At 37.3% G+C, this 26793-nt stretch overlaps 1 protein-coding gene across 1 annotated transcript; it reads right to left on the bottom strand.

The window, feature by feature from the left end:
* Positions 1-645: 645 nt before the first annotated feature.
* Positions 646-19196, bottom strand: NECAB1 (N-terminal EF-hand calcium binding protein 1). The gene is made up of 9 exons (XM_010709121.3): positions 19113-19196; positions 17747-17883; positions 15592-15704; positions 14867-14943; positions 14328-14381; positions 13797-13909; positions 11816-11893; positions 10290-10381; positions 646-7539 (listed from the first exon to the last, which is right to left on the bottom strand). The coding sequence occupies exons 1-9, from the start codon at positions 19194-19196 to the stop codon at positions 7511-7513; spliced, it is 777 nt and encodes a 258-aa protein (XP_010707423.1). The 3' UTR covers positions 646-7510.
* Between the last annotated feature and the right edge of the window lie 7597 nt (positions 19197-26793).

Here is a 26793-nt window from a genome sequence, read left to right as displayed (position 1 = left end):
TTTTTTTAGCCAGATGGAACTCAGTGTTGTACTGTAAATGTTGGGCCTTGATGCTTATGAAACATTTCATAGAATCATAGAATTGCTCAGGTTGGAAAAGACCTTAAAGATCATCAAGTCTAACTGCAACCAAAGTACACTACCCTAACAACTCTCCACTAAATCATAGTGTGGGAATCCAAATCTCTCATTCTGTATTAAGGAAAGTCTTTTGTCCTCCTCTTATTATTCTCCAGATTCTGGCAGTGTTTAGGTTAGATAAATGAGAAGGAGGAGACATTTGTGGTGTTATTAAAAAACAGCAATAGGACTGTAAAATCCTGTCTAAATGATTGCTGTTTCAAATGTGCTTATTCCTTCTAATGCCTACCTGTACTGCTCTGTAGGTAGTTGAACTGTTCCCTTATTATATATAACCAGTAATAACAAATGTTTTACAAATTCAAGTGAAATCTCTCAGACTTTTTACTCGACCCCTATTCCTGTTAACAGTTTCGCTCCCTATTTTAGTTATCTGAAGTGACTGAAATGAAGATCTTAACTCAAAACACAGTGCCTCTTCAACCAAAACAGGAATTGGATGCAAAAAAAGGTAACACACTGTAAGCAGATATTTGTCAGATTTGTGTTTTCTGGGTAGAAGACAAATGAATTTTGAAGGGATGTGGGCTACATATTGGTTGTTTTGCTTCTATTATTAGTTGAGAGTTTTGTTTCCTTTCTATAACACAACTTCAGAGCAGTGCGAAACATTACTGTTTTTCCCATAACGTTCCATGTAAGTGTAAATGTTTGCCACAAGTGAGCTGGGAAACGTCCAGTGGTAGAGTGCTGAGACTTAAGTTTTATTTGCCTTGAAGAAACATGCTACTTTTTTGTGAGTTTCAGAGAGACTGTCTTCCGGGGTTCCAAGACCAATTACTGGTATTTCCTTGTTGAACAAATTACAGGGAGTCTGTAGCATAAAATTGGGTTCACTTTTTGCGTTCTTTTGTATTAAAAAAACAAACAAACAACAAAGCCTTAATAGCTTGGAACAGTCTACTGTATTTATTAAGTCAGTGTGACAGAAATAAAGTAAAGTGCTATGTAATTTACTACCAACATACAAGATCAGGCTTGAGTTAGTATTGTTTTTAATAATGTTTTTTATATAAAAGCAGAATTTCTGTCTAAAATCATTGAATTACCGAGATAGGGGAAAAAACCTCCAAGATCATCTAGTCCAACCATCCACCTACCACCAGTATTTCCCCACTAAACTATGTCCCTTACTACATTTATGTCCCTCTTTAACAAGAAGACAGAGCAGTTCTCTGCATTCTCTACTTAGGAGCATTAAACATCAACATTGAGCTTAATTATGTGTATTTACAGAAAGGATCAAATACAGCAGAGATTTCCTTTTGGAGCTTTCAAGCGTTTCTCTCTCTCAAAAGAAGCCAGAGTTTCTGCCTGATCATCCAATAGTACTTGAAAAACCAGTAAGTGTATTTTTAATTTCAAGGGAAGCTCTAAAAAAACAAGCATGGAGGTTTATACTAGCCATTTGATAAGAAACGTTTTTCTTCAGACTAGCCTGCTAAGTCAATGCAAGCTTTCCAAATGTAGAGTCTACATGAAATCATAGTGCAGCGTAATTTTGGGTTTTTATTCCTGCTTTGCCTTTTCAAAATCAAGAGAATAATCTTGAAGGTTTGGCTTGGACAAGTTCTGATTTCAAAGTTTGTGCGTCAGTGTCCACTATAAAAAGTGTACTAATGAACTTAATATAGTTTGTATTATCATTATTTCTCATCCATGCATCTGCAGAAAGTGTATTCTGTATTTTTGGATAGAAATAAATGATGAATATGAAGGATATCCAATGGTGCCACTGTAACCTTGGATAAGAAATAATCCTCAAATACCTGGTGTACCAAGAATAAACAACAATGGTTTGCATTCCACTGCCCATGTGTAGAGAAACATTCCTGGTATGACACCAGCCTGCATCTTACCATGCCACTGTTGGTGTCATCGGGGTGCAGTTCTTCAGAGTTCTTACCAGAAGAGTGTCCAGATAAATATTGTCTTAGCCACATCTCAAGACTGTTCTAAACTTTTTAAAGCTCTATTCTTTGGAAAAACAAAGTTATGTATGACAGTATCCGCTCTTGTTGATGTTTTACATCTTCCTGTGATGTTTGTCTTCAAGTTTAAGTAAGGTTTAGAGGTTTTAGTTGTTTGAAAGCCTGCTTCCAGATTGGAAAGTTTCAGCTCTTGAATTTCAGGATTGTTTTCCCTCCTCTTGCTGTCCTTTGAGTTTCTAAGGGAGGGTGTATGTTTTAGTTTGGTAGTCTGCAGGGGAGGTGGGAATTGCATTTTATTACTTAAATTATTCTTATTTTTCCCAGTAAGAAAAGAGTGTTACAGCTCTAAAGCCTGAGTGCAAATTCCTTTTTGTTTGTTTGTTTTGAAAGTGTTTATGCCTGGCTTTAAAAAAAAAGTTAAAAATGCAACTGGAAAAATAGCCTTTTTCTGCACTGTCATAGCTGGATTAAGATAGATTTACCTATATCCTTTCAGTATCAGTTGTGAATTTTTGAGAAATTAATTTTTAGTATGACAGTTGCTTTCTTTTAAATAGCAGTCCTGGACAGCATTCTCCTTTCTGGGGCAAGTTATTAGGGGGTGACAAGGAAAGAAGTTTTATGTTTGCATGATAACTTAATTAGAAAACTCAGAGATCTTTAGAAGGCAAACTAAGGAATAAAGTACTGAAAAAGGTTTTCGTGCTAGTTCTTCCATAAGTTTTGTTGTGGTGTGTTGAATAAAATTCACAAACAGTACCTTATTCACTAACAGTACCTATATAAGGGCAATGGAAATTTGGCTATTAAAGATATTTAAACGCCAAAAAATCTCTCACTTGAAAATATACAATATCAATTTTGATAATGCATACTCTTACATAGTTACGTTCATAGATAAAGGAGGGCCCATACAGAAATTGAAGGGGAAGACTGAGTGTGAAAATTGCTTATGGCATAGCTAAATTGCAAGTAATCAGCTTAAGGGGAAAATACAGTAAAAGCTGGTATAAGCCAGGGTGAGGTGCATAAGGTTGTTTTGGGGCAGGTGAGTCCCTATATGCAGGAAGGTGGCATAAGTGCATTGTTACATTGTTTTTAGCCATAAGATTATGTTACTGTTGATAGTGTCTGCTTTTAAAATCTTTGTTCTCTGTTAGTAGGAAAGGCTTATAAGCAGACCTATGGAAACCTAGTTTTCTTGTGCCTGAAGTAACTTGAGGATTTGTCTTGCAGGAAAACAGCAACCCTTTTGTTGACATATACAAGAAGTGACAGGTAGCTTGGAAAATGAGACATCCATCAGTGAAGGAGCTACGTATAATGTAGACCTTCAAGATTTTTAAAGGTACTTGGGTGCCTACATATGAACACAGGAGCTTACAAAGTCTGTAGAAATACCTATTTCTATCTGTAATTTCCTGAATGCTTCAGAAGGCAAAATACTTCATAGTACCTGAGATGGTAGTACAATTGCAGTGAAAATAAATCATTTTACAGTTTGGTGTGACTGATTTTGTTGTTGTTGTTTTCTCTGAATAGGCTGCATTACACAGCATTACTGTTTGACTATAAAGTTTAAAGTAGTACTTGACTGAGGCTTCTTGTTTGCTCCTTTCTTACCAGTAATAATAGAATAACAAACACTATTAAATCTCAGATGTGTCAGGATATGTGCTCCTAAAGATTTATTTTTTTCTTCCCCCCTCTCTTTTCTTGCAGTCTCCCTGTTCACAAAATGTGAGAGGTGACTAACCATTGCATTTCCCAAAGCTCTTTGTAAATAACCGTCCAGTGTTCTTCACTTTTCTAACTGGAGACAATGAGCAACATTAAGAAATAATACATACTTTTCATACTTGTCTTACCTTTGTAAAGTGTATGCCAGTACATAGTGGATGCTGTAATTTATTTTTGTTCAGCCAGAATAGTATTTAGAAGAGAAAGCACAACTTTGAGTATTCATCAACAACAACTTTCAGTTGACAAGGATTAGTAATAGTTATTCTGTACAAATGTAATCATCTTCAAAACCTGAGTTCAGACCTCAAATAACATGCTTTGGGTGGTAAAGGCAAGTTTTCAGCCTTTCAGTGGCAAAAGGTAACAGGAGCTAAATCAGATTATGTTGAATATTAATTGGTGCAAAAAAATTTCATGTCGACTTTCACAGATACTGTTTTTTTTTTTTTCCTGCAACTGTGCTAATAAGCATATTATTTGAATTCTTTATTTATTTATTTATTTTATTTTATTTTTAGCAGTGGTTGGTCAATTAAAACTAGCTTGCAAGTATGTTCTATTTGTATACTGTTTGCAAGTCTGGTGGTTTCACATCAGCAGGTACCTTAGCTCTAATACACCCGTTTCTCACTATCCTTCCTCAAAAGGATAAGAGGAGTAAATACTGTGAGATTGGGATGGGTTGAGATAAGGACAAGAGACATCACTCTCAAATTACTGCTTTGGGCAAAGCAAACTTAGTGCAGGGAGATTAATTTAATGTATTACCTATTGCTAAGAGACTAGAGCAGTGAGAAACAAAAGCAGGCACACCTTCTCTCCTATCCACTCTTTTTACCTTCCTCTGAGCAGTGCAGAGGGATGGGAGCTGCAGTCAGTCCATAATGTGTGTCTCTGCTGTTCCTTCACTGTTGCTCTCTGCCCCTGCTCCAGTGTGGCATCGCTCTCACATACTGTCTTTCCTGAATGAATCCTTCTTGGGTGGTTTCCCAAAGGCTGCAGCTCTCCAAGTACTGCTCCAGTATGGCTCTGTACCATGGGGCCAATCGTTCAGGAGCAGACTGTTCCAGCACGAAGACCCACTGGCAGCAGCTCCCTCAGATCTCCTGTTCCACTGTGGGCTCTGCTCCAGAGGCTGCAGCTCTGGCTCTGGAGCCTACTCTTGCAGGAGCTCTCTGTGAGCTGCAGCCTTCTTCAAGCTACATTTTCCTTCTGTGCTGTGTGTTCTCTGTGGGGCTACATGTGGAAATCTGCTTTGTGTGGTGGACCGTGGGCAGGCTTCTCCTGGGCTGCAAGAATCTCCTACTCAGCCTCTGGAGCACCTCCTGCCCTCCTTCTACCCCAATGATGATGGCTGCAGACCTACTTTCACATTTCTCAGTTGTCTTTCCCAGCTGCTGTTGTGCATCAGTTTTTCCCAACAAGCATTGCTCATGGCTCAGCTCTGGCCAGCAGTAGATCCCTTTCAGAGCCACCTAGAGCTGGCTCTTGTCTGATGTGGGGTAGCTGCTGGGCTCTGCTCATAGAAGCCAACTGTGCTACTAAAATCTTGCCACGTAAACCTCATACAGTAACTAATGTTGAAGAGAAAAATCTTTTTTGAGTATGTTTGTTTTTCATCTGGGAGTCTTAGAGTTTGGTTGATCTTTTTCCCCATTATGTGTCGGAGACAATTTCATTGTATAACTCTCAAAACTCTTAAGTGATATACAAGTTTTTATGATTCATGCAAGTGTTTGTTTACTAGCAAACAAGTGGAGAATTTCTACTAGGAGGATGTGTGGCATCTACTAGAGTGACTTTCTCTGCTCCAGCACCTCTAAGCAGATAACTTCTTACAACTGGAAAAACATAATAAACCTGACTGTACAGTGTTGGTTTTCAGTACCAGTTTAGCCTCTAGCAGTGTCATGTGTCACTGTATTTTTTTATTGCTAGATCAGTAGTGAAAAGAAATACACAGTACACCAGATGGACGTTGTGGCAAAGTAAAAAAAGTCAACTAGATCTAAGGGAAAACTAGTGTTTTGTCTTCTATTTTGCTAAAAGCAAGAAAGATTTAAAGTTTTCGCTGATTTCTCATCTCAAGACTGTAATGTGGACGTTAGGATGCCCTTTAAGAAGATATGTAGCTGGATCACATATTTCTGTGTTTATAATAGTATCTGTGCCATTAAAGGAGGATATGACCTGGTTTTATTTTTTCTTAAATAATAGTGATAAAGGAGCTAGGGGTGAAAAGAAAGCTGCAGCTGATACTAATCCAATACAGGAGAGCCTTGGATTAAAATATTAAAAACATTTAATTTTGCTGAGATACTGAAAGATCTAGAGGTAAAATTTGGATCTGTTGTGCACACCTAAGTTTAGATATCTGATGTCACTTAGACATATAGGATAGTTGAAGCAGTTGCATGGGGCTGGCATGTGTGACACACAACCTATAGGAAGCTTGTGTCCTCAGCTGGGAGCTAGAGGCAAGTTGGAGGATTCTGGAGTACCTCACAGGTACTAGATGCCTTTGTTTAAGTGAGTAATTCACCCTCAGAACTCCACTGATACTATAGTAGTTAAGATGCCTTGATCCCCAGCAAGTGCCTATATGTGACATTTTTCAGGTTTAGTCTTAGCTGTAGCCTCTGGATTACAGAACCATACTGCGATGAAGATTGCTTGCTTTTTATACGTGGTAATATTTTAGCTGAAATATCCTGAATATTTAGCTGAAATAAAAATGGAGAAACACTACAAGGAGGAGGATATTCTATTGACTGTGACTTTCAAGTTATTTTTGGCAACTGTTTATAACCTGGAACTGCTCCATGAGTGAAGATAGTGATATTTTAGTTTGTAGAGCTTATCAACCTGCCACTGGGGGGTGAGGTTACACTAGTCACTTCCTTCCATGGCTGGGTGACGTGTACTGCTCAGATGCCAAAGGGACAGCAGGAAGTCTCATTAGGGAGGAAAGTATTTGTGCTTCCAGATTTATGGTTATTTATGCTCTAGCAGTGGTTTCTCTAATGACTCCTCAGTGAACAGCGAGTTTTAGGAGTTGCTCTGATTTTCTAAATGTTCAAGACCAAGCTCAAAGCAAATGAGCTGTGAAACATTAAACCTGTGGATCCAAAGCAGTTTGGCCCGCAGATACACATTTCTTCTTGCGAGGCAGAGGAGAGGGCAGGGGCCGTAGGGGCTCTTAAGAGAAAATGCTTCTGCCTTGTCTTTTCTTGGGCAAAAAATTTCCTGAATGATAGTATTAACACGAACAAATTATTCATTTATTCTCCTAAATTAGACATTTATGGAAATGTGTTTTCAACTTTATACCTGTTTCTTCTGTACAAGGAGAAAACAGCAGCATTAAGTAACAATTGTTGATTAATGCGAGACTAAAAGTATTCACAAATACTCAGTCACACCAATCAAGATGCAATTTTCTATGACAGGACTAAATATACACAGTTAACAGTTGAGCTTAGTTTTGTCTTTTTTTCAGCTTTTACAATGCATTATTTCACTAAACTGATCACAAGAACAGAAGGCAGTAAACGTGATTTCCCATATTTTAGAACAGAAAAGATTACATCCATAGTACTGCAGTATTGCGTGATAAACCTCTAACCCGGCACACCAGTACACTGTTAAATCAATGTTATTGTAGTGAAAAACATAATTACTTGGAATCACAGCTTCTAGTTGTTATTGAGGACCCACCACGATGCTGAAAGAGAGAAGGGTTCAAGTATTTACATATACAATATTTCTATCACACAAAATTTCAAAATAGAATAGCTATAATGCATAAGTCACTGCTGGTGTAAAGAAATGGTCATTATATATGCAGCTATACAACAGCTGCACACTTTCAAGGACAGAACTACTCTAGGCAGGAGAAGAACACATGCAACACTACAAGACCTGATCGTAATTGGTAGGAGGATGTCAATAACACAAAAATTTAGATCTCTTTTTGATAGCATCTCTGTCTGAGGTGGATTTGCACAGAATTAAGCACCCAGATCCCAGAGAGCAAACCACGTAAATTCTCACTGTGAGGGGCTGCCTGTTCTACTGCATGTGACAGTGCTGTTGCTGAGCAGTGTCCCCTGGGTTCTGCTGCCTTCAGTGACTTTCATTCCTGGTGACATTATTCAATCCCGATGCTGGTGTTTTGTTTTTATTTTTATGCAGGCTTAAGAGTGTTTTGCCTCACAGTGACTTGTAAAATGTCATTTTCATAAAAAGGAAATTGCAATCACTGAATTATACATAGAGCCAAAGTGAAACATATTTGTAGCTCTTTCCCCACAGCCCCTCCACACTGGCCTTTGGAAATTGAAATCTTGCAGAGAATAACAGCAAGATTTATGGAGAGAGACAAGGAAGCAAGGACAAGGAGGGGATTGTGACTGTATCTTAGGTGCCAAGAGCCCTTATTGAAGAGGTGCTCAGAGACTGTGCCTTTTGCACTGTACAGTTTGGGGATTAAATTCATTAACACAATTTGTTCCAGTGGCTGTGTCCATAAACCTATCAATTTCTGGCATTTATTTGAAAAACAAGTTATTCCTGAAGAAGTATACTGAGAAGATGGTTAAGAATCCTACTTTATTGTGAACTGTTAAAGTCTAGTACGCTCTGACACATCACTGGATTAATAAACTTTAACAACAAAAATGTCAGTATAACGGTTTATTTCATGGATTATAGTGCCACAAATATTCAGTAGTTTTCAACGTTCTGTTTTCTTCACTGAGAGCTACTTCAATATCCTCAATTTTGCATTTAGGCAAACTGTAGGCATTGCATGCAGGTGAACTGAGTGATACCTGGCACCGTGATGCAATGCCCTGAAGTAACTTGGTCTGCTTGCAATAGAAGTGCAAGTTGTTAATAGTTACTGTTCCTATTAACTGATAGTAAATGAATAACAGTTCTCAAACCCCGTGTCTTCCCGAATCATTCTTAGCTGCACATCTGTACTCATTTGAACTAATCAGCTGAGTAAAGGCTCAGATTGTATGTAATGTTTACAACAGATTCAGATGGTGATTTAGAATCAGATCAGATCTTATTTAATCCAGGTGTGCCAAAAGGTGTAGCTGCATCTGAGCTAATCAATTTGTAGAGTAAGGCCTATCTTTTACTAGTTGAATGGATTGTTTTTTTTCTTCCTGATTTTACAGTGATTTCAATTTACTTCGTCTAAAATTCTCCCATAAAATACACCTGTAATATTGCAGCCACCATTTTTTACTTTATAGACATTTTCTGTGTTTCAAATAGAAATGTAAATTGTGTAGTTTATGTATGTGGAACATTTCCCATTTAAAAAAAGAACAAAAATCAGCTATCTAGTCTGATGTGTAAATTCCAGATGCTGTATGGAATGCTGTGAATACGTGACTTCTGCTTGCCCCAACCCTGAGGAGCGCAGGCCGAGATGCGGCGTTTCCATGGCAACTGCAGGCCGCACTCCCCTCTGCAGACACCTGCATGCACTCTGCATCCAATTTCACACGCTTCTCTATTGAGGCATTTATAAACAATGTATGTTTCCATTTTGTTCTGTATTAATTGTACATTTTCTAGCTGTGAATAAACCACCCTTGGAACGCTCCTGGCTGTACCTAGCTCTTTGACACAAAGACCGTGTGGGAAAATGCTGCGTTGTTTCCTAAAGCCAATTTTATCTTAAATCCAGCAGTTTCCCAGTAAGACATAAGACTTGAAGGGATTCTTTGTTCATAAATGCAATCCCCTTGTATTGCAGGAATCCTGACTTACAACCAAGGGTTTGGCTCATGAGGTCTGAAAACTCATCTTTTCAAAGGAGACCTCAGGTATAAGGCTAGGTAGTAACTTTATTTTACTTTCTTATTTTAAATTTAGGGTGTAGTCAGACATAAAGGGAATTAAGAGTCCTGCACTGTCTCTTTTAACATTTCTCTGCAAAGGAAGATGTATGGTTATTGGTTTGTAATAATAATTTGTAATCTTTGAACACCATGCTTTTTCCCCATGTTTTAACACAGCAGGAAGCGTGTACAGTAGAACTGGTTAGCAAATCTGAATTACTAGTAATAAATGCTTCCTTCAGTTAATGTAAATATGATTAAATTGAATTCATCAGGAGGCAGTTTGTCTGAAGATCTTGAACAGAGTCTATTTTATGATTTACAGACAGTATTGTATACTCTAGATAATTTCTTAAGTAGCGTGTGCTATCAAAACACTTTGTACCACATAAAATAAAGCAGTGGGGTTTATTTTTGCTGATGCATTTTATGTTTGTTTGTTTGTTTTTTGCTTAAAATAAAATCATTTGGAGTCCTTTCCTCCTCCATACTTTACAAAAGCAGAACTGACTAAAGGGTGGCATTATGCAGTGGACTCATATAAGGAACACACTAATACAGCAGAACTCTTCACATGCAACAAATAAAACTTTGTGAAAAAAATGGTGTTTACCAGGGACTAGCATTGTTGTAATGAGCTCTGGAGTTTCCAGGAAATCCACATTACTTCTTTGGAATGTCTTGCTGTAATTCATTTGAAGGTGGCTAAATAATTGTAAAAAATAAAAAGTAAGACAAATATTAAGGGACTACATATTTTTAAGCGCATCAAATTTTTTGCAGTTCATGCCATAGGAGGGATTTTGTGTTTCTAAAGTTAGACAGTGATAATATTGGGAGAGGAGACCAGAAAAGCTGTGAATTTCTTGCATGCTATACTAAATGAGCTTTTTTTCCCCTGTACAGTTAACTGTTACTCTGATGTTCTTCTCTTGGTTGTGACCCAATATACCAGTTCTTATTCCAAATGTGCTGACCTTTGTTACTGTTGTTCCTTACCCTTTCTAACAGTAAATGTGCCTGCTTTGAACTGGGGCTTTGTTCAAAAGGGAAGATACTAACACTTCTCCATTTTCTGTCAGAATTGTTTCTGTCTACAGATTTAGAAACTAAAATTTTAGGATCTAAAAAACCCCTAGTGCTTGGGGTTTTTTAATATTAGTTACAGGAAACCTTTTTGTTTCCATTCTTTTTTTAGCCACATATCTGCCACAGTCTAGAAATCAGCTGCTAGTCTGACCAAAAGAGACATTCTGGAAATCTATTTGATGAGATGCTGTGATGTGCATTTGGGAGACTTTGGCAGAGCTCCCTTGTGAATGCTGCTTAGGTGTGTTGCTGAGTGCTGCACCTCCTCTCTCCTTCCTTGGCTCCTGCAGTACCCTACAACAGCATCACTGAACTATGCTGAAGCTGTTGTTTCTTTATTCTTTTGTCTCTTATCAACTGCTACCCATCCAATGCTATACCCTTCTCTCTATTCTATTCAAACTGGCTGTGTTTTTCTGATGTTTTTATCTATAAGCTTCATTATATTTTAGTCTTCAGTAATTATATTGTTTTGAAGCAATGTGATATATTTAGCAAGAGATCACAGAATCACAGAATTGCAGGAGTTGGAGGGGACCTCAAGAGATCATTGAGTCCAACCCTCTGTTAAAGAAGGTTCAATACAATAGGTCGTACGGGTAGGCATCCAGATGGTTCTTGAATATCTCCAGAGGAGGAGACTCCACAGCCTCTCTGGGTAATGTGTTCCAGTGATCCATCATCCTTACCTTAAAGTTGATCTTCTGCATGTTTGTATGGAACTTCCTACATTCAAGTTTTAGACATTACTTCCTGTCCTATCGTTGCACATCACCAAGAAGAGCCTGGCATCATCCATTTGCCTCCCACCTCCCTTTAGATAATTATAAACATTAATCAGATCCCCTCTCAGTCTTCTTTTCCCTAGGCTGAACAAACCCAAGTTACTCAGCCTTTCCCATAAGGGAGATAAGGGGAGATCAATTAGCAGTAGTTAATTTGTATTCAGTTCTTGTACACAATTGCTCATACAATTGCTCTCTAATCACCAAACCTTTATGTATATATGTATTAAAGCAACAACAAATCCAGTAACAAACCATAGCTTACCTATTCCAGATGTTGCTGTTCTCCCAGAACTCATAAATAATGAAGCGGGAATCATTTGGAAGCTTCTGTATGGAAACACTAGGAAATGTAGGACAGAAGTAATTCAATCAAACATGTCAAAACCATTTCACATATGCATCCTTTCCCAGGTTTTCTGAGTATGAACCAAATAAAAGGATTTTTTTAAACAAACAGAAACCAATACACAGTCAAGCAAATATGTGAATTTTGAGAATGATATAGCAAAAGCTCATCTATGAGATTTTGAGGATTGTCATGGCTTTTCATTTTTTTAATATTAATAACAGTTACGATGGTCTCATTTATGAAACTCATTTTTCATATTCCTCCACTGGTTAGAGTCTGAAGAAATGCCAATCACTAATACAGAAAATCAGACAAATGTTGATACATACAGCATGTTGTGCACTTACAACAGCTGAAGGAATTTTATAGAATGACTTGTGCTGCTTCATAGCAGATTCATAGCATCAGAGTGTTAAGACAGATTGATGTCTGATGAAGATAAGTTTTGAAAATAATATCTCCTGATATTGCTTACTTGTTCTTAGGGCTTCAGCTAACATTTTATCAGGGATAAAATGTGTCCCATAATATAGCTCTGATTGTGTACACTGGATTATCCTGTTTATTGTCTTGAGTGTATCAGCTTCATAGCACGTGGGGAAATTACACATTGTTTTTTAGATATATGGCACAGAAATGTATGTATTTCACCGAGTAGCCAAAATCTTTGAGCTTACTAGTGATGTGCTTGAAAACTAACCTCAGGTTATATTTCACATAGCTAATGAATTCATAGAACTTACCGGTATATGGAAAAGTACACTAAAATATAAAAACCAATCAAGAACTTTTTGGGGAAAAAAAAGTAAATCAATGGCATAAACGGTTCAACTTAAAAACAGCCAGTAGGTGGCATTGCACATCTGTCAAATGCCTTTAAGCTTGGGAAAGAAAGTTTTTGCCTTCGTTTGCTAAGTTGCATTCTGAATTGGTGTAAGCTCTCTCTCCTGCAAGGTATGCAATCACTGAAGTTGGATGTTCTTTTTCAGAGGGATGGGGAGTGGGACTCTTTGTTCTTCCAGCTTAATTTTCTTGTTTTTATGAATATTGCTGGTAGAATCATTGTACTTGTGATGATCTCATAGCAATAAGGCTCACCAATTAGGGACGTGGCAGGCAGACTTTGAAGCCTTTGAATATATGGGAACCATATTGTGTACACATTATAAAAATATTTCATTGTGGTCTGTGATGTGTACATTAGTAGCTTTTTCAAGTCTGTTAAATTCAGTATAATGGTGAGTCATTTAAATTTATTCTTAACCCTGCTCTAATGTGTTATTTCATTTGAAAAGAGCAAAGCAAAAATACACTAGTGAAAATTTTGCTTTTCAGTTCTTTACATTCTTTATTAGGAATGAAAATTTAACAGTGACAAACTGAGGGAAAGATTTTCAAAGCTTCCAAGCAGAGAACTGGAAGACAAATTGATCAGCTGCTCACTTAACAGGTGAGCAAAATTGATGGATGGCAGATGAGTTTTCCAGTAGATGTTGTCACTCTAGGAGCTTCTGGAAGTTGTGAAATGGTGACCTACAAAGCCTTTAAAAATGGTACAGCATCTCTGTTTTTATGGTCTTAGCAGGAGTTGGAGGGCAGGAAGATTACACACAGGAGTGCAAATGTGGTTGGTTTTTTTTTTTTTGTAAGACTCAGTGTTTATTTCATTCATGAGATTTTGTGATACTGCTGGAAGCTCACACGTATACTTTTGACATCTCTTTATGACTTCTGTTGTATTTGAGAAGTTCTGTATAAATACATGTGCATTATCACTCAGGAAAGAGGATGCTACTGATTCTCTCTTCATAAATTATCTATCTCTACTTAGAGACTATTCAAGAAAATAGATTACTTTCCTTCATTAGCCCACGGACAGTAATGCTGTACTTACTGCAAACAGCCACTCTGAGCAGAAGCAGACTCCACATACTGCTTCAGAGCAAGCCGGAATTCCTCAATTTCTTCTTCTATCACAGACATTTGACGTTGAACGATCATTATGTGCTAATGCAAAATAAAATAAAATAAATTTGTATCTTCCTATGAATTTTTTGTACTTCAAACTAAAGGAAGTCTATTATAATAAATCAGAAAATGCAGTCATCAAAGATCTTCATAATGTGGCTGACCATGGGCCTGGGCACCCTGCTCTGGGTGTCTGTGTTTGATCAGGGGTTGGGCCAGATGAACCCAGGGAGCTGTGACACTATTTCCTTCTTGCATGAGCTTAGTCTTTGTTTGAATGTATCCTTTGAAAGCAATGTAGAAGTTAGTATTAAAGTTTTGTATGGGTATTTTAAGTTCTGTTCTGTTGTCTCTTTCACAATGTATTCTTTTTTAGGAGAGACAAGTTGAGATTGTTGCGTCAAAACCTAGCGTTGAAAATCAAAGACCAAAACATATTATCTTGGAAAATACTTACAGATCTTGCATTTTCTTCCAAAACTTCTTCTTCAAATGGCTCAAGCTTTAAGTCCTTTCAGCAGTTTAAAAAATAATAATAAAAAAAAAAGAAGTGTGAGTGGCAGTACTACAGATGTACCTTGGTCTTACCATTTAAAAATTATTTTGATAATTATATTGTTACATCTCTAGAAATATAATTAAATGTCTTCTTTGTTATCTGCAAACCAAATGTAAATACTGCTTGCAGAATCTTATGTGTTTCAGTGTTTAAACTCAACCCAGGCTGTTCTGCCAAGTTTTATTTACAGTACTGAGCAGGTAGTACTTCACTTGTAATAAATCTGCTTGTTCACAATTGTTTGTTGGGCTTAAAGAAGAAGATGTCGTCTTAAATTGCATGGACTACGGAGAGGAGAAAGGATGGTCATTTGAAGTAGACTTTCTGCATAAAGAAAACTTTATGCAAAATAAACTTATCTAGGGGAGATTATGACAGATTGGATCAGGAATCTTTGCTGGAAATAAAAGAACAAGCAGAAGAAAAGAAATGCACACCTTCTTTTCCAGCCTGTCAATCAGCTTCTGAAGTCTGCTTATCTGGGTCATCCACTGGCTCTCTTCCTCAATCCAGCCTTTGGAAACCATAAATAATGAAGAAAACATTACTAAATGCTGGAACATACCATATTCATCTATTTTGTAAAAATCATTAACTTCAATTGCAACTTATTTTGCTTCTCAAAAGAAGACTGTGCTGCAATCACTTCAGTGTTCATTTAGGTGTAACTAATGTAAAGCATAATTTTGTCCATCTGAATGTTCTTCTTAAGATACAGTAGAAATCCAATGCAGAAAGAAAACTATGTTCTAAATTAACTCTGGTGTTTTGAAGTCGTGATGATAACAGAAGAGAGGAATGCTCTCCTCTGCAGGTGGAACCAGATCATAAGCTGAAGCTCTGCTTCTGCATAAGTTATGCTGTCGCTTTTTCATTTTTATCTATAGGCTATAAATATTAACTAAGAAATGCTGACTCAACTGACAGACCCAAAATAATATCCCAGTTTGGCCCATATTTATATCTTTATTTTTTATCCATTCTTAGGCTACATACTTATTTTCCCCTACAGTTTGAGCTAGTAGCTCTTATATTGAATTGAAAGTTGATTTGTGTCAATAAAGGATTAGCACATATAAATTAAAGTTTTGAGATGAAGATTTGTTTTTTCTCCACATATGCATATGTGTTTTATAGACATTTAAATTGTGAAATGCCATACCTGTGTTAAACTGAGGGTTACTGGGTGATAGGCTGTTGTTCCTTTGAAGCCTTCGAGCTGAGCGTTTTCCTGGCCATTGCACTGAGAGCACTTCTGGTTTTATTGGACCTTGTCTGCACAGGAACACAGGACAGTTCATAAGGTAACGCATGTGAGAGAGCATGTCTCCTCTTTCTGTTTTCAGAAACGTCTTCATCTCCTTCATCTCCTTATATCTGCTACTTTAAACTAAGAAAAAATAAATTAGAAATATCTATTGCTACTACTGAATTCTTTTCCAGATAATTTTGCTACAAATAATTACTTGTGTTTTTAATGACTTTAATGACCACATTGCTTGTCATAAACAAGGAAAAAAAGGAGGTTAAGATGGCATAAGCCTATCTTAAGATAGGCTCTTAAGGCACTCTTAAGAGAGTGAAAGCTCGAGGTCTGTCAGTGACATGGTTCTGACCTAGCCTGAGGAGCCCTCCTTGCAGTGTCATCTTGTGGTACCATCTCTGCAGAACTGGGGTTATACAGCAGTTGAAACTGAGGGATGAAGTTCACATTGAGGAAAACTTAACTGTATTAAGGAGGTATTTTTGGGTAGCACTTGCTGCCACATATGAACAAGATAAAATCTCTTAACACTAAAGCCAAATTATGGCAGTTCTCCAGTGTAAAGACTTAAATTAGCTTAGGATTGCCTTAGTGGGGTTATGCTTCAGGCAGTTTCCCCATGTTAATTCAAGCATAATTGAAGATGATTTTGCACTGGGACTGAGGCATCTAGAAACTAATCACATTTTCTCCAAAATAGCTGTAATTTGTGCTCAGTTTGTCTGGCTTCTCTATTGCTACCTTAGAAAGCAAGGAAGATGATACTTGGCTCAACAGCTCACAGCTCCTTCTCATTTTCTTTGCCGTGGCACACACCAGCTATCCAAGAGGATGTTTCTGAACAGTTGTAGTGGTAAAACTGGAGGAAGAACTGTCTGTAATGCCCCATTTGGCAGTCAACACAGAAGAGAAATCTGGCAACAAAAAGGATATTTGTATTGCCCAATTTTACACATCCAAGGTGGTTGTTTGAGTTACAAGGACTCAGAAGGCTAGAGATGCTGTCCTGCAAGGCATGTCAACTAATGCAAATAAATAATGCAGAGGATAGCTTAGAGCACCCAAATTAACCTCCAGCTCTGAACTGGCCACTAGAGACTTCCTTCTCTCTCACCAATGATGTGGGGAGCCTAGAAAGATGTATGTGCAAATAGAGGGGTTTATATGCTGTGCCTGCTCTGTACACCTTTTAAAACCTGTGTGATTCCTGTGGTAAAGCTGTGGAACAAAACACCAGCATGATACTCATGTACTTCAGGAATCTCAGAACCAACAGCAAAGCAATTAAGCAATGACAGTATGAAAAAGCAACACATTTTACAACATAAAGAAGTGTTGAGATCTTAGCCCATGGAACACAATGGCTTGTGTTTGCTCTTCCTTTCATCTCTATAATAACATACTGAGGATAACAAGTCCATAAAGCCAAGCACCCTTTCAGAAATGTTGCAGCCTTTGATCCTACAGACTCTCATCTATGAGGAGATGCCATTAAATTCAAGTAAACCTGGATATTGATTACCCAAGTGATATAGAGGTCATAGACTTAGGTGTGAAACCAGTACTATGGGCCTCATGTTGCAGCAAAAATCTGTAACAAGTAAGACCCTGGCTGTTTCTCTTCTTCATGGGAATGTTGTGCAACCAGGAATAAAAACAAACAAACAAACAAAAAAAACAATCATAAAGCCAGAAGAAGCAAACAAAGAGGCAGTCAGTGACCTTGGTTATTTCAGAGTTCTACACTTTGCATTGATCTTTCTGCATTTGATATAAAATAATCAGTGGATTTTAAAAGAAGTCAAAGGAGCAAAGATTAGGATGCAATAAGGTGCTTTCACACTTAGCCTTTTCTCACTCCTACATGCAGCCCGCCATACGATCAGAGTGGAAACCTCTTGTAGTCAATTTGAGGAAAACTATCAGTGAGTTCCTATGGAGAATGAAAAAAGAATTATTATTTCTCCTGTTATTCCCTGCATCGGGGTGCTGGATGAAACAAAAAAGTATCTGAGAGGTTTGTGGTGGATCCCTTCCCATGCTGGCTACCAACCTTTCCTGCCGAGTCTGCTCCTCTGTGGTTTCCATGGCACACTCCAGGGAGGCCTGGAGAGACTGGAGCTGGTTCAGTGTTTCCTTCAGGAGAAAGCGAGTCACAAACTGTTCCAAATTAGAAGCTTCTTGATAGTCCTAAATTACATTAAAAAGAAATTGCTAAGGATTTCCCTATTGTGTTAGAAATGAATTTCCAAGTATGAACACTCTTCCCACCCAAGATAAGAGAGGCCCAAGTATAAATTTCAACAACACATTTTCTACTAAAAAAAACCCTTCTCCTCACATTTTTTATCTCCAATTGATTGCAATACCATTTTACTTCCTACGTACGGGTAAGCCAAGATATGCTTGACAACTGTTGAAGCAAATTTAGAATTTTTATTCACATCCATTCTTGTGAAATGTCATTTATCTGGCCCAGTGGCCTGTCTCTGGCAGAGACGTTGGGCAGGGCAGGTGATGTGTGATGCTGCCAAACTGCTGGTGGCGTTTTCCAGAGTAGTATCACACAATATCTGTCCTGCTCAAAGCCTCTTCCCATCATCAGTTTGGCTCAAGGACTGCCAGCACCAGAAACAGTGAATTTTGAATATAGCAATCCTTGACAGGTTTTGGTTCCCATTATTTGTTTAATTATTTTGGAAGCCACTTTTCTTTCAGTTCATTAATGACTCCAGTTATGATCTTGCTCTATACCAGTGTCGGTTAAGCTTTGCTGAAAAAGTTTCATTAGATGTCATTGAAGTATGCAAGAAATCAACTTTAAGTTTAAACATCTGTTTAAAACAGAAAAAAGTTTTTGAAGAATTCATGCAACTGCTCACTCTATCAATCACCCTAGGAATCAGATTTCCATGGACAGAATCAACATTAACATTTCCAGTAGCCCAGATTGTGTTAGAAATGAATGCTGTGTGAGGGAAGAATTAATACAATATTGTAAACATATGCAGTAAAGTAAACAAGCCCTTCCTTTTCCATACAAACACACAGAAGAACTTCTTTAAAATAAGGGTGACGGATCACTGGAACAGGCTGCCCAAAGAGGTTGTGGAGCCTCCTTCTCTGGAGATATTCAAGATTCATCTAGACACCTATCTGTGCAACCTATTGAGCCTTATTCAGCAGAGGGTTGGACTCAATGATCTCTTGAGGTCCCTTCTTACCCCTGCAATTCTGTGATTCTTATTCCTGGCTGTTCCCCCTAATAAATGCAAGAGAGGGGCTAGGCCAGTCCCTTAGAGCCTCTGCTTACTTAGTAGAGCCCTCATCAAGAAAAGAGAAGTAAAATGGCCTTCCATGTCTCAGACTATGAATGACCATGTTATCTGCTGCTCTAAGGACAGTAGTCTGGTACCCACTTTCTGCCCCAAGTCCGTGAAATCCATTCTGCAGATCTTGAAAGTTTTGGCTACAATTCCATCGGACACCAGAAAGGCATCCATAATATCCAAGGAGCACTGAATGAAAGATTTCTATGGTTACTCCACTTGACAGATGATGGTCTGTTAACATTAAAGAAAACTTGTTATTTAATGGTGTTGCATCCTACTCTAGCTGAAAACCTCTTTGAATATTTGAGGCAATGTATGTGGGGTGTTTTTTAAGCTCTTCCCAATTTTAGAATTCTCTTTGAATTTACTTGATTTTTGCATTTTTTATGTTTGCAATCAGAACACAAATAGGAGATGTTTTGAAATGTAAATGAGAAATAAAAGATTGCACAATAATAGCTTCAGAAGCACTTTGCTCTCTTTCACAATATATGCTGTTAAGTTCTTGCTGAAAGACTTCTGATACAGAATTCTTGGATGTTGAACCACCCATGAATAATCAGAATTACTTATATAGGCAGGAGCTTCACGACCATCTATATTATTTCTTCCTTCTTCAAATGAATCAGGTGTGAGGGACACTACACCCAAATAACTTCTTATTTATAAATTTTTAAAAGTAGACATACAAGATTCTCAGTCTACCTTTTAACAAATACCTGAGATTCATACCAGTCCCACAAACAACATTTTTAGAAACCTTTCTGTGTAGTACATCTTATTATGCAACCCAATATCTGATTTTTCCTTCTAAATTTTCTGACCCCCTTAACTGCAACTGATGTAAAACTCGGTTGCACCTGATGGAAATCATGTAAGTTCCAACAATTTTCATTCTATGTGGCATGTAAGAACCTGTACAAATCTTTATAGTATGGACAGCTAAATAAAACCCCGTGGCTGAAATCCCTGGTTTGTTTAATTTCTAAACTGGCACCAGTGCACTTGGAAATAAATGAATGGAGCATAATAGAAGTTACCATTTTTAATAATTTTTTTAATCAAAGCAATGTGACAAGAGGAGGAGAATTAATCTGTCTTAAAGTTCTGCGTATCCAAAAATAATCTCATTATAGATTCCCACTCATAGTTACGGTAAATCTGATAGCAGCATGCTGAATTAGAACTTAAAATGTATGTCAATAATGTTTCATTTCTGCTTGGGTGGGCCTGTGCTGTTGGGCACAGTGTAAACATAAGCTATGTGATCCTTGCTGAAGGTGGCTCCTTTCTGACTCCTTCAGAAATGCTTTTCTGCGTATGGAAGTTATTAATGTCTTTTTAATCAGACTTACTCCATGTTCATACACATACCAGGAGTTAGTTCTTTTTGTTCCTGTTCTGTTGTCCCATAGTGGTATCTTTAAAGCCTTCCCAGTGGGAAAGGTCCCTATAATCTATAATCTTTGAAAATGGTTTAAGGCTACCTTATTAGGCACACGTAAGATAGGCGAGGCAGGATGCTAACACCATCTGTGGGAGACTAGAATTATCAAAGATTCTTTCCTTATAGTTATCTTTTACCCAAACATTGGTATGGCCAGTTAGGTAAATGGTTATTTAATGTTTTTCTTTAATCGGAGAATTAAAACAACAAAAACACTATTTGTATAGATATTATTTAAAGTTCCATTTAACTTCCTATCATATTTGCAAACCTGATTAATTCATGGACTGAAACCAGTGGAAGTATTTCTATTGCTTTAAACGAGGTCTCTCTGTATGTCCCAATCGAAGGGCTCATTCCTTCTGTGGAGGATCAGTGTGGCTCCTATGTTGAAAGGTCTGACCAACTTGTTGAGTGCCAAACTCCTGTCTGCTGACGCATAACTGTTACTTGTATAATTAATTTGTAAGAACAGTTATGGGAAAAAAAAAAACACCAATAATTATTTACAAATTGTCAACATTGTAATAATTTAAATCATAGAGAGAAAAAGATTTTCGGCTACAATTCAAATTATATCTTAACTCCAGTTCTTAACAAAGAGGAATTACCAGCCATGCTTTGCTATCACTTCACCATTCTATTTCCTACAGAACAGGGCCTTTTTCTGTCTTACTAAAGAGCATTTCACCAAATGAAAAAACATGTTGATTTTTAACTAAGAAAAATATGTACCAATGTATTAGGTGTATATTATGTTATAATCAGGCTAACTGGCAAGCAGAGTATTTATATTGTTGGCATTGTCCCAATTAATAATTAGGTCAACTGATGGCTTCTGTACATAAACTTGAAAAATGATCTATTTCTTGCATGTCATTAATTGTAAGTTACAGTTCATTAGCATACATATTATACTATACAGCAGTTTGGGAAGTCTAAATGAATCATATCCTTCTAGTTGTTAGTTTTACTGACTGTGAGTGAATGAGGGCAATTTTCCACATTGCCCTCACTGAGAGACAGCTGTGACCTTTGTGAACAGCTAAGATTTGGGTTCCCATTAATGCTACTGAGGATGCATATAATTAGTGATTTCCCTACAGAAAAGGTCACCGTGGTCTTTAAAACTGGCTTACAGCTACCTTAACACATGCGGAAGAGGAATCCTTGTATAAGGAGGAGTATTTGAGACTTAAGTATCTCCTGAGGGAGCTCACTTGTCAGCTGCCACAGGTTGTGACTCTCTGGCTCCAGCCCCATCCTCTGCCCTCAAGTGACCTGATGCTGACTCATTTATCAAAAAAGCAGCTCAGCCTCTTCTCCAGGCTGAATAAACCTAGTTCTGTAGCCTTCTCCTTCCTATAGTATCATTTATTATTTTATGTTGTGTAGCATTATTATTTGTTCTTTATATGTAGCACTATATATTGCATTTAGTACTGTTACATGACTGCAATTTCGTATTTCCTATTTTATTTGTAGTCTCAAATTCATTTCATAAAAAAACTGCTTGCACATCTTTACAGAAAACACCCCAAGGCAACTGAAAAGTACTTATCATTGAATCAAAATTAGTCCAGCATAGATCTACACTGTACATGTAGATACAACATCAATGGGACATTGCCCTAGGTTATGATTTTAAATTCAGGATACAAAATTAGGCAGAATAGCTGTAGCCAGAAGAAAACAAATTCATGCCCTTTTCATTTCAATGACTAAGACCTATTTCTTCAGACAGTAGGATAATATAACAGTTGGAACAAAATCAGAATTTCAACAGAAGCCAGATCCAGAGATGCTCACTGTGTTGTTCAGTGGCTTAACACAAACTCAACTTTTAGCATATCTTCACTGAAAGAGTGAGTGGATGCATAACATCCCAAACTATTAAATAGATGCAACTTCAATTTTAAAATGCAGCACAAAAGTAACAAATCTATTAAAGTACTATATTTCAAATAAACTGTCTGTTTAAATTCTGCCTAGAGAGCTGGAACAGTGGCAAAGTCTACTTACCACTTACAATGGTGGCATAAGAGCAATGACATAAAATATAGGAGAATACTGACACTCATTTGAAAAAGCATCCACGAGAAGAGCAGTCTATCACTCTCCTTTACTGGGCTTACTGAAGGAGTAAAATACTCTTCTTGCAATAACATGTATAAAAGTCATGCCTAAATAAAAAGTAAGTTCTATTTAAGTCCTACTAAGAGCACTGGGTAGCACAAAGAAAAGTAACTGTCTTATATCAGCAGGTAGCAAGATAAATGTAATGCCACTGCTCCTGGAAGAAAGTTGTAAGAATAGAAGTAAAGCATCAAAGCTGACAGAAGAATAGATAAATTAAATGGATTTTTTGTTTGTTTGTTTTTCTGCTGTGAAGTTATTTCTATGCACTTTCTTGCTTAGAGGTGTGGATATTAATTCAATTAAGATTATGTTCTTCTCTTTTTTTCCTTCTCATTTTTTTAAGTTCTGACTATTTAGCACATCATTTTTGGGAAAATTTGAGCATTGTCTCCTTCTGACCCAGTAGGCGCAAGACTTCCACAAAGAACAAAGGAGTTCCCAGGAGTGTCCTGTCCTGAGAAGAGGAGGAAAGGGATGTATCTGTAGAATATGCTTACACAACTGGTCAGAATTCATTGCTTGCACCTTGTTGAGTTTATCTGCATTGACTTGACTTGTCATAATACTAAATTTTATAGGTAGAAAATAGTGTGCAATAAAACCCCAAAATATCATTTAATAATGTCCTTGCATAAAAATAGCTGCTTAGCCATAGAATTCTCTCTGCCTGGTAGCAGAGAGCAACTGGTGATATATTTAGCACTGTTGCCAGCATTCGTCTCCTCAGCTGAGATTATAGCAGACAGCTGAAGAACTGCTTAGTATATGGACTTAAGCAAAAGGGATCCAGACTCCAATCCTAACCGCTAGCAAGTCTGTCTCATCAAAAATAGAGAAAGAAAATAAATGGAATGGAATGGAATTAAGTATGATCATCTTATATTCATTCCAGTAGATTACCCACCACTGGGTTTTTACCAGAAGACAGCTGAAAATAAATGAAAGTGCACCATTTTCTCCATTATCACAAACCCCTTGATTTGATTTACTAATTGGATGATAAATACTCTGAGATGTTTTCTGAAGTGAAATTCAGAAGTACTCATTCTTCCTGGAACTCTCCTTTGCTTACGATCTTTTAACTAGTGTCTTATACTTTCAAAAGAATTACGAGATTCTAAACATCTAAGCAATTATGAGAATCAAAACCCCTTGTTGCTGTAATGGAAAGAACTAAAGTTCTTTCAGTTCTTCGGTGTCCATTTAAATTAGTAAAACAGAGTTAACTGTTATTAAAAGATGGCCCAAAGCAGACAAATGTAAAGGAAGAATTAGCTGTTGAGTTATATATGCATTAGGCTGCAGTGATATATTTTTATCAATTGCCTTACAGTATTAAAAATAGTCATTGCATGCAACAGTATTACCACTGCTGCTCTCTCTGTCTTGAACTTCATTTGGCTACCTTCAGATTTTATGTAATCTTCATCCTGAATAGATTTCTCTTTTTTTACTGGGAATAAAAGGAAAAACTCCTATTTGTTCCAGCACTGCATTTCCAATGAAATCTAGCTATCTTACCGACTTGAAAACATCAAAAATGTAGATGGTTGTGGTATTTTAGACTGACACTGATCCGAAAAAGTGTAACAACGAATGTAAGAAAAAAATTAACTAGACTCAAAGCTTACACATGAAAATTAATGATCAGGATACCTGCCTGACACTAATCTCAGGCAGCAGGGATGTAATAGTTATTCAGTACATAATTCTGAGAAAGGCTAATTTGCCAAAAGTGTACTTTCAAAAAGACTAAGACAACGATTGTGGAAAAAACTGATAATAAATTCCAATCATGTGCAAAAACAACTGCCAGCCAAAATCAACACAGATTTTGACAAAACAAAACAAAACAGAAAAACAAAACAATCTGAAACTTCATTTTCACTCAAACAGAATATTAGTCATGAAACTCTATTGCTGAGATACTCTCATATAATTTTTTTCCAGCTATTTTGTTTAAGGAAACAATTTATATAATTTCTTCTGTTACTATTACTCAAATATGCGATTACAAAAAAAATCAAGATATTCTGGTTTGTAGTGGTTGTCAACCCATCAAAGTGTAGTGATTTGCATAATTACTATAACTGCACTGCCAGTAACTAAATTGCATGTCCCTGCATTACTCTTTCAGTTACTCTTTCAGCTCTTATAATCTCCTCTCTTACTTTAACTGGCTCCTATTTTTGGACTAATCATGATTTTTTTCAGTAGTAATAAGGCTGCATTTTTTTTTCTTTTTTCTTTTTCTTTTCTTTCTTTTCCTTTTTTTTTTGAGTAAAGCAGAAAATGATTTCATAGAAGCAAAGAATTAGATGTGATGTGTCAGTCAGTAAATCCAGCATCTTTCTGTTATTGCATGCATAGAATCATAGGACCACCGAGACTGGAAACAACCTCCAAGATCATCCTGTCCAACAATTCACCTACCACCAATATTTCCCCATTAAACCATGTCCTTTAGTACAACGTTAGTACAAACATTTCTTGAACACTATACCATAAGCTTCTGTAATGGGAATGCAAAGTCACAGCCTGGAACAATGATTGAGCACCTGGTGGTCAGGCAGGGTCAATCCAGGCGTGTTCAGGTGCATGCAATGCACCTGAGTGACTGGAAGTTATGGAATCAGGATTCACCCCTTCCCAGACCTCATTTAAGGGCTGGCAGTGGAAGCAGGGCTATCTCTGTGGAGATCCCTGTGTACCTGAGGCCTTCTGAGAACAAGCAGCTTCTTTCCTTTGTTTCTGTGCTCATGACTGTTGCGTTTGAGCTGGTCTTCATGTACTACAGCCTGAGATCTTGTTGTTCTGCTCCCATTGTTGCACTTTTCATTGTGTTACAACTTCCCTTAATGCATTTTCTTTTTTTAAGCAATGTGTAAAAAGCAGGTGGTTTTTTTGTTTGTTTGTTTGTTTGTTTTCCATTTGTTTATGTTTTTGTCAGAAATGCTTGGAAGGCTCTTCCAGAACTTAATTGTTCTAGTGAATAGGAATTATCCTTCATTTCCATCCTTTTTTTTTAATGTTTGCATATTTAAATACTGAGTATAAATGAGACATGGTTATAGCTGCTTATGTGCTATTTGCTAACTTGCTGAGCCTTGTCTCTAGCTGTCATAGACAGATCATGTGTCCTTCTCCACAAAATAGTTGGAAAGAAGGAAAGAAAAGTTCATCCAAAGCAAGGCTGTGAGACTTTGTAGTTTAAAAAAAAAAAGAAACTTTGCGGTGTTTTTGCTTTATATGTTTGTCTGCCATTTCTTTTACTGTAAGGCTGCAGTGCTTTTATCTTCAAAAGAAGACCTGTACATCTATATTTAAGTGTGCACTCAGAGGTTGTATCTCTCTTGGTTCAATTTTGAATGTGTAAGGTATCTGTTCTGGTCACAGTGCTTTCTGGCTTTTGTCTATTCAAGAAATCCCTTGTTGTATTGTTGGAGAAAAGAGTGAAAACAATGAAACAAGGATGATGAGAAGAAACTGCGGAGGAAAAGATAAAGGGGATATCTCCAGTAATTGTTTAAACCAATTGCTATTGTGCTGATAAGCTGATGTAGGAAGTTTCTGCTGTGTTGCAGTTAGTACAGCTCAGGGGGCAAGGCAGCTCCACATTTCCCCAAATACTTTTTTTTTTAATGCTGCATTAAAACCACTCTAGGATCTGACTGAATAAGTGTTATTACTTTGGGCAGCACTGCTTCATCAACATACTCTCTTCTTATCTCAGTTTTGATGGACTGCATGGAAATGACCCACTTAACATATTATGGTTTTATTGGATTTGTATTCGGAGAGGAAGTTATGCAGGGTCAAGCTCTGCTCTCACTCACTGGCTGTAAGTTTTAAATGTTAGTTATAAAAGTCAGCTGTAGTTTGCATTTTTATTGAAATACAGAACCGACTGCATTATTTATTCTTGGAATTAAAATATATGATCTAGTAAGTATAACAATCACAGAATCACAGAATCACAGAATTGTAGGGGTTGGAAGGGACCTCTAGAGATCATCGAGACCAACCCCCCTGCCAAAGCAGGTTCCCTACACCAGGTCGCACAGGTAGGCGTCCAGGCGAGACTTGAATATCTCCAGAGAAGGAGACTCCACAACCTCCCTGGGCAGCCTGTTCCAGTGCTCCGTCACCCTCACCGTGAAGAAGTTCTTACGCACATTCGTG

Source organism: Meleagris gallopavo, chromosome 3, assembly GCF_000146605.3.
Source record: "Meleagris gallopavo isolate NT-WF06-2002-E0010 breed Aviagen turkey brand Nicholas breeding stock chromosome 3, Turkey_5.1, whole genome shotgun sequence".
Classification (NCBI taxonomy): Eukaryota; Metazoa; Chordata; class Aves; order Galliformes; family Phasianidae; genus Meleagris; species Meleagris gallopavo.
Note: the sequence above shows the minus strand (reverse complement) of the source record. Positions and strands in the feature narration are given on the sequence as shown.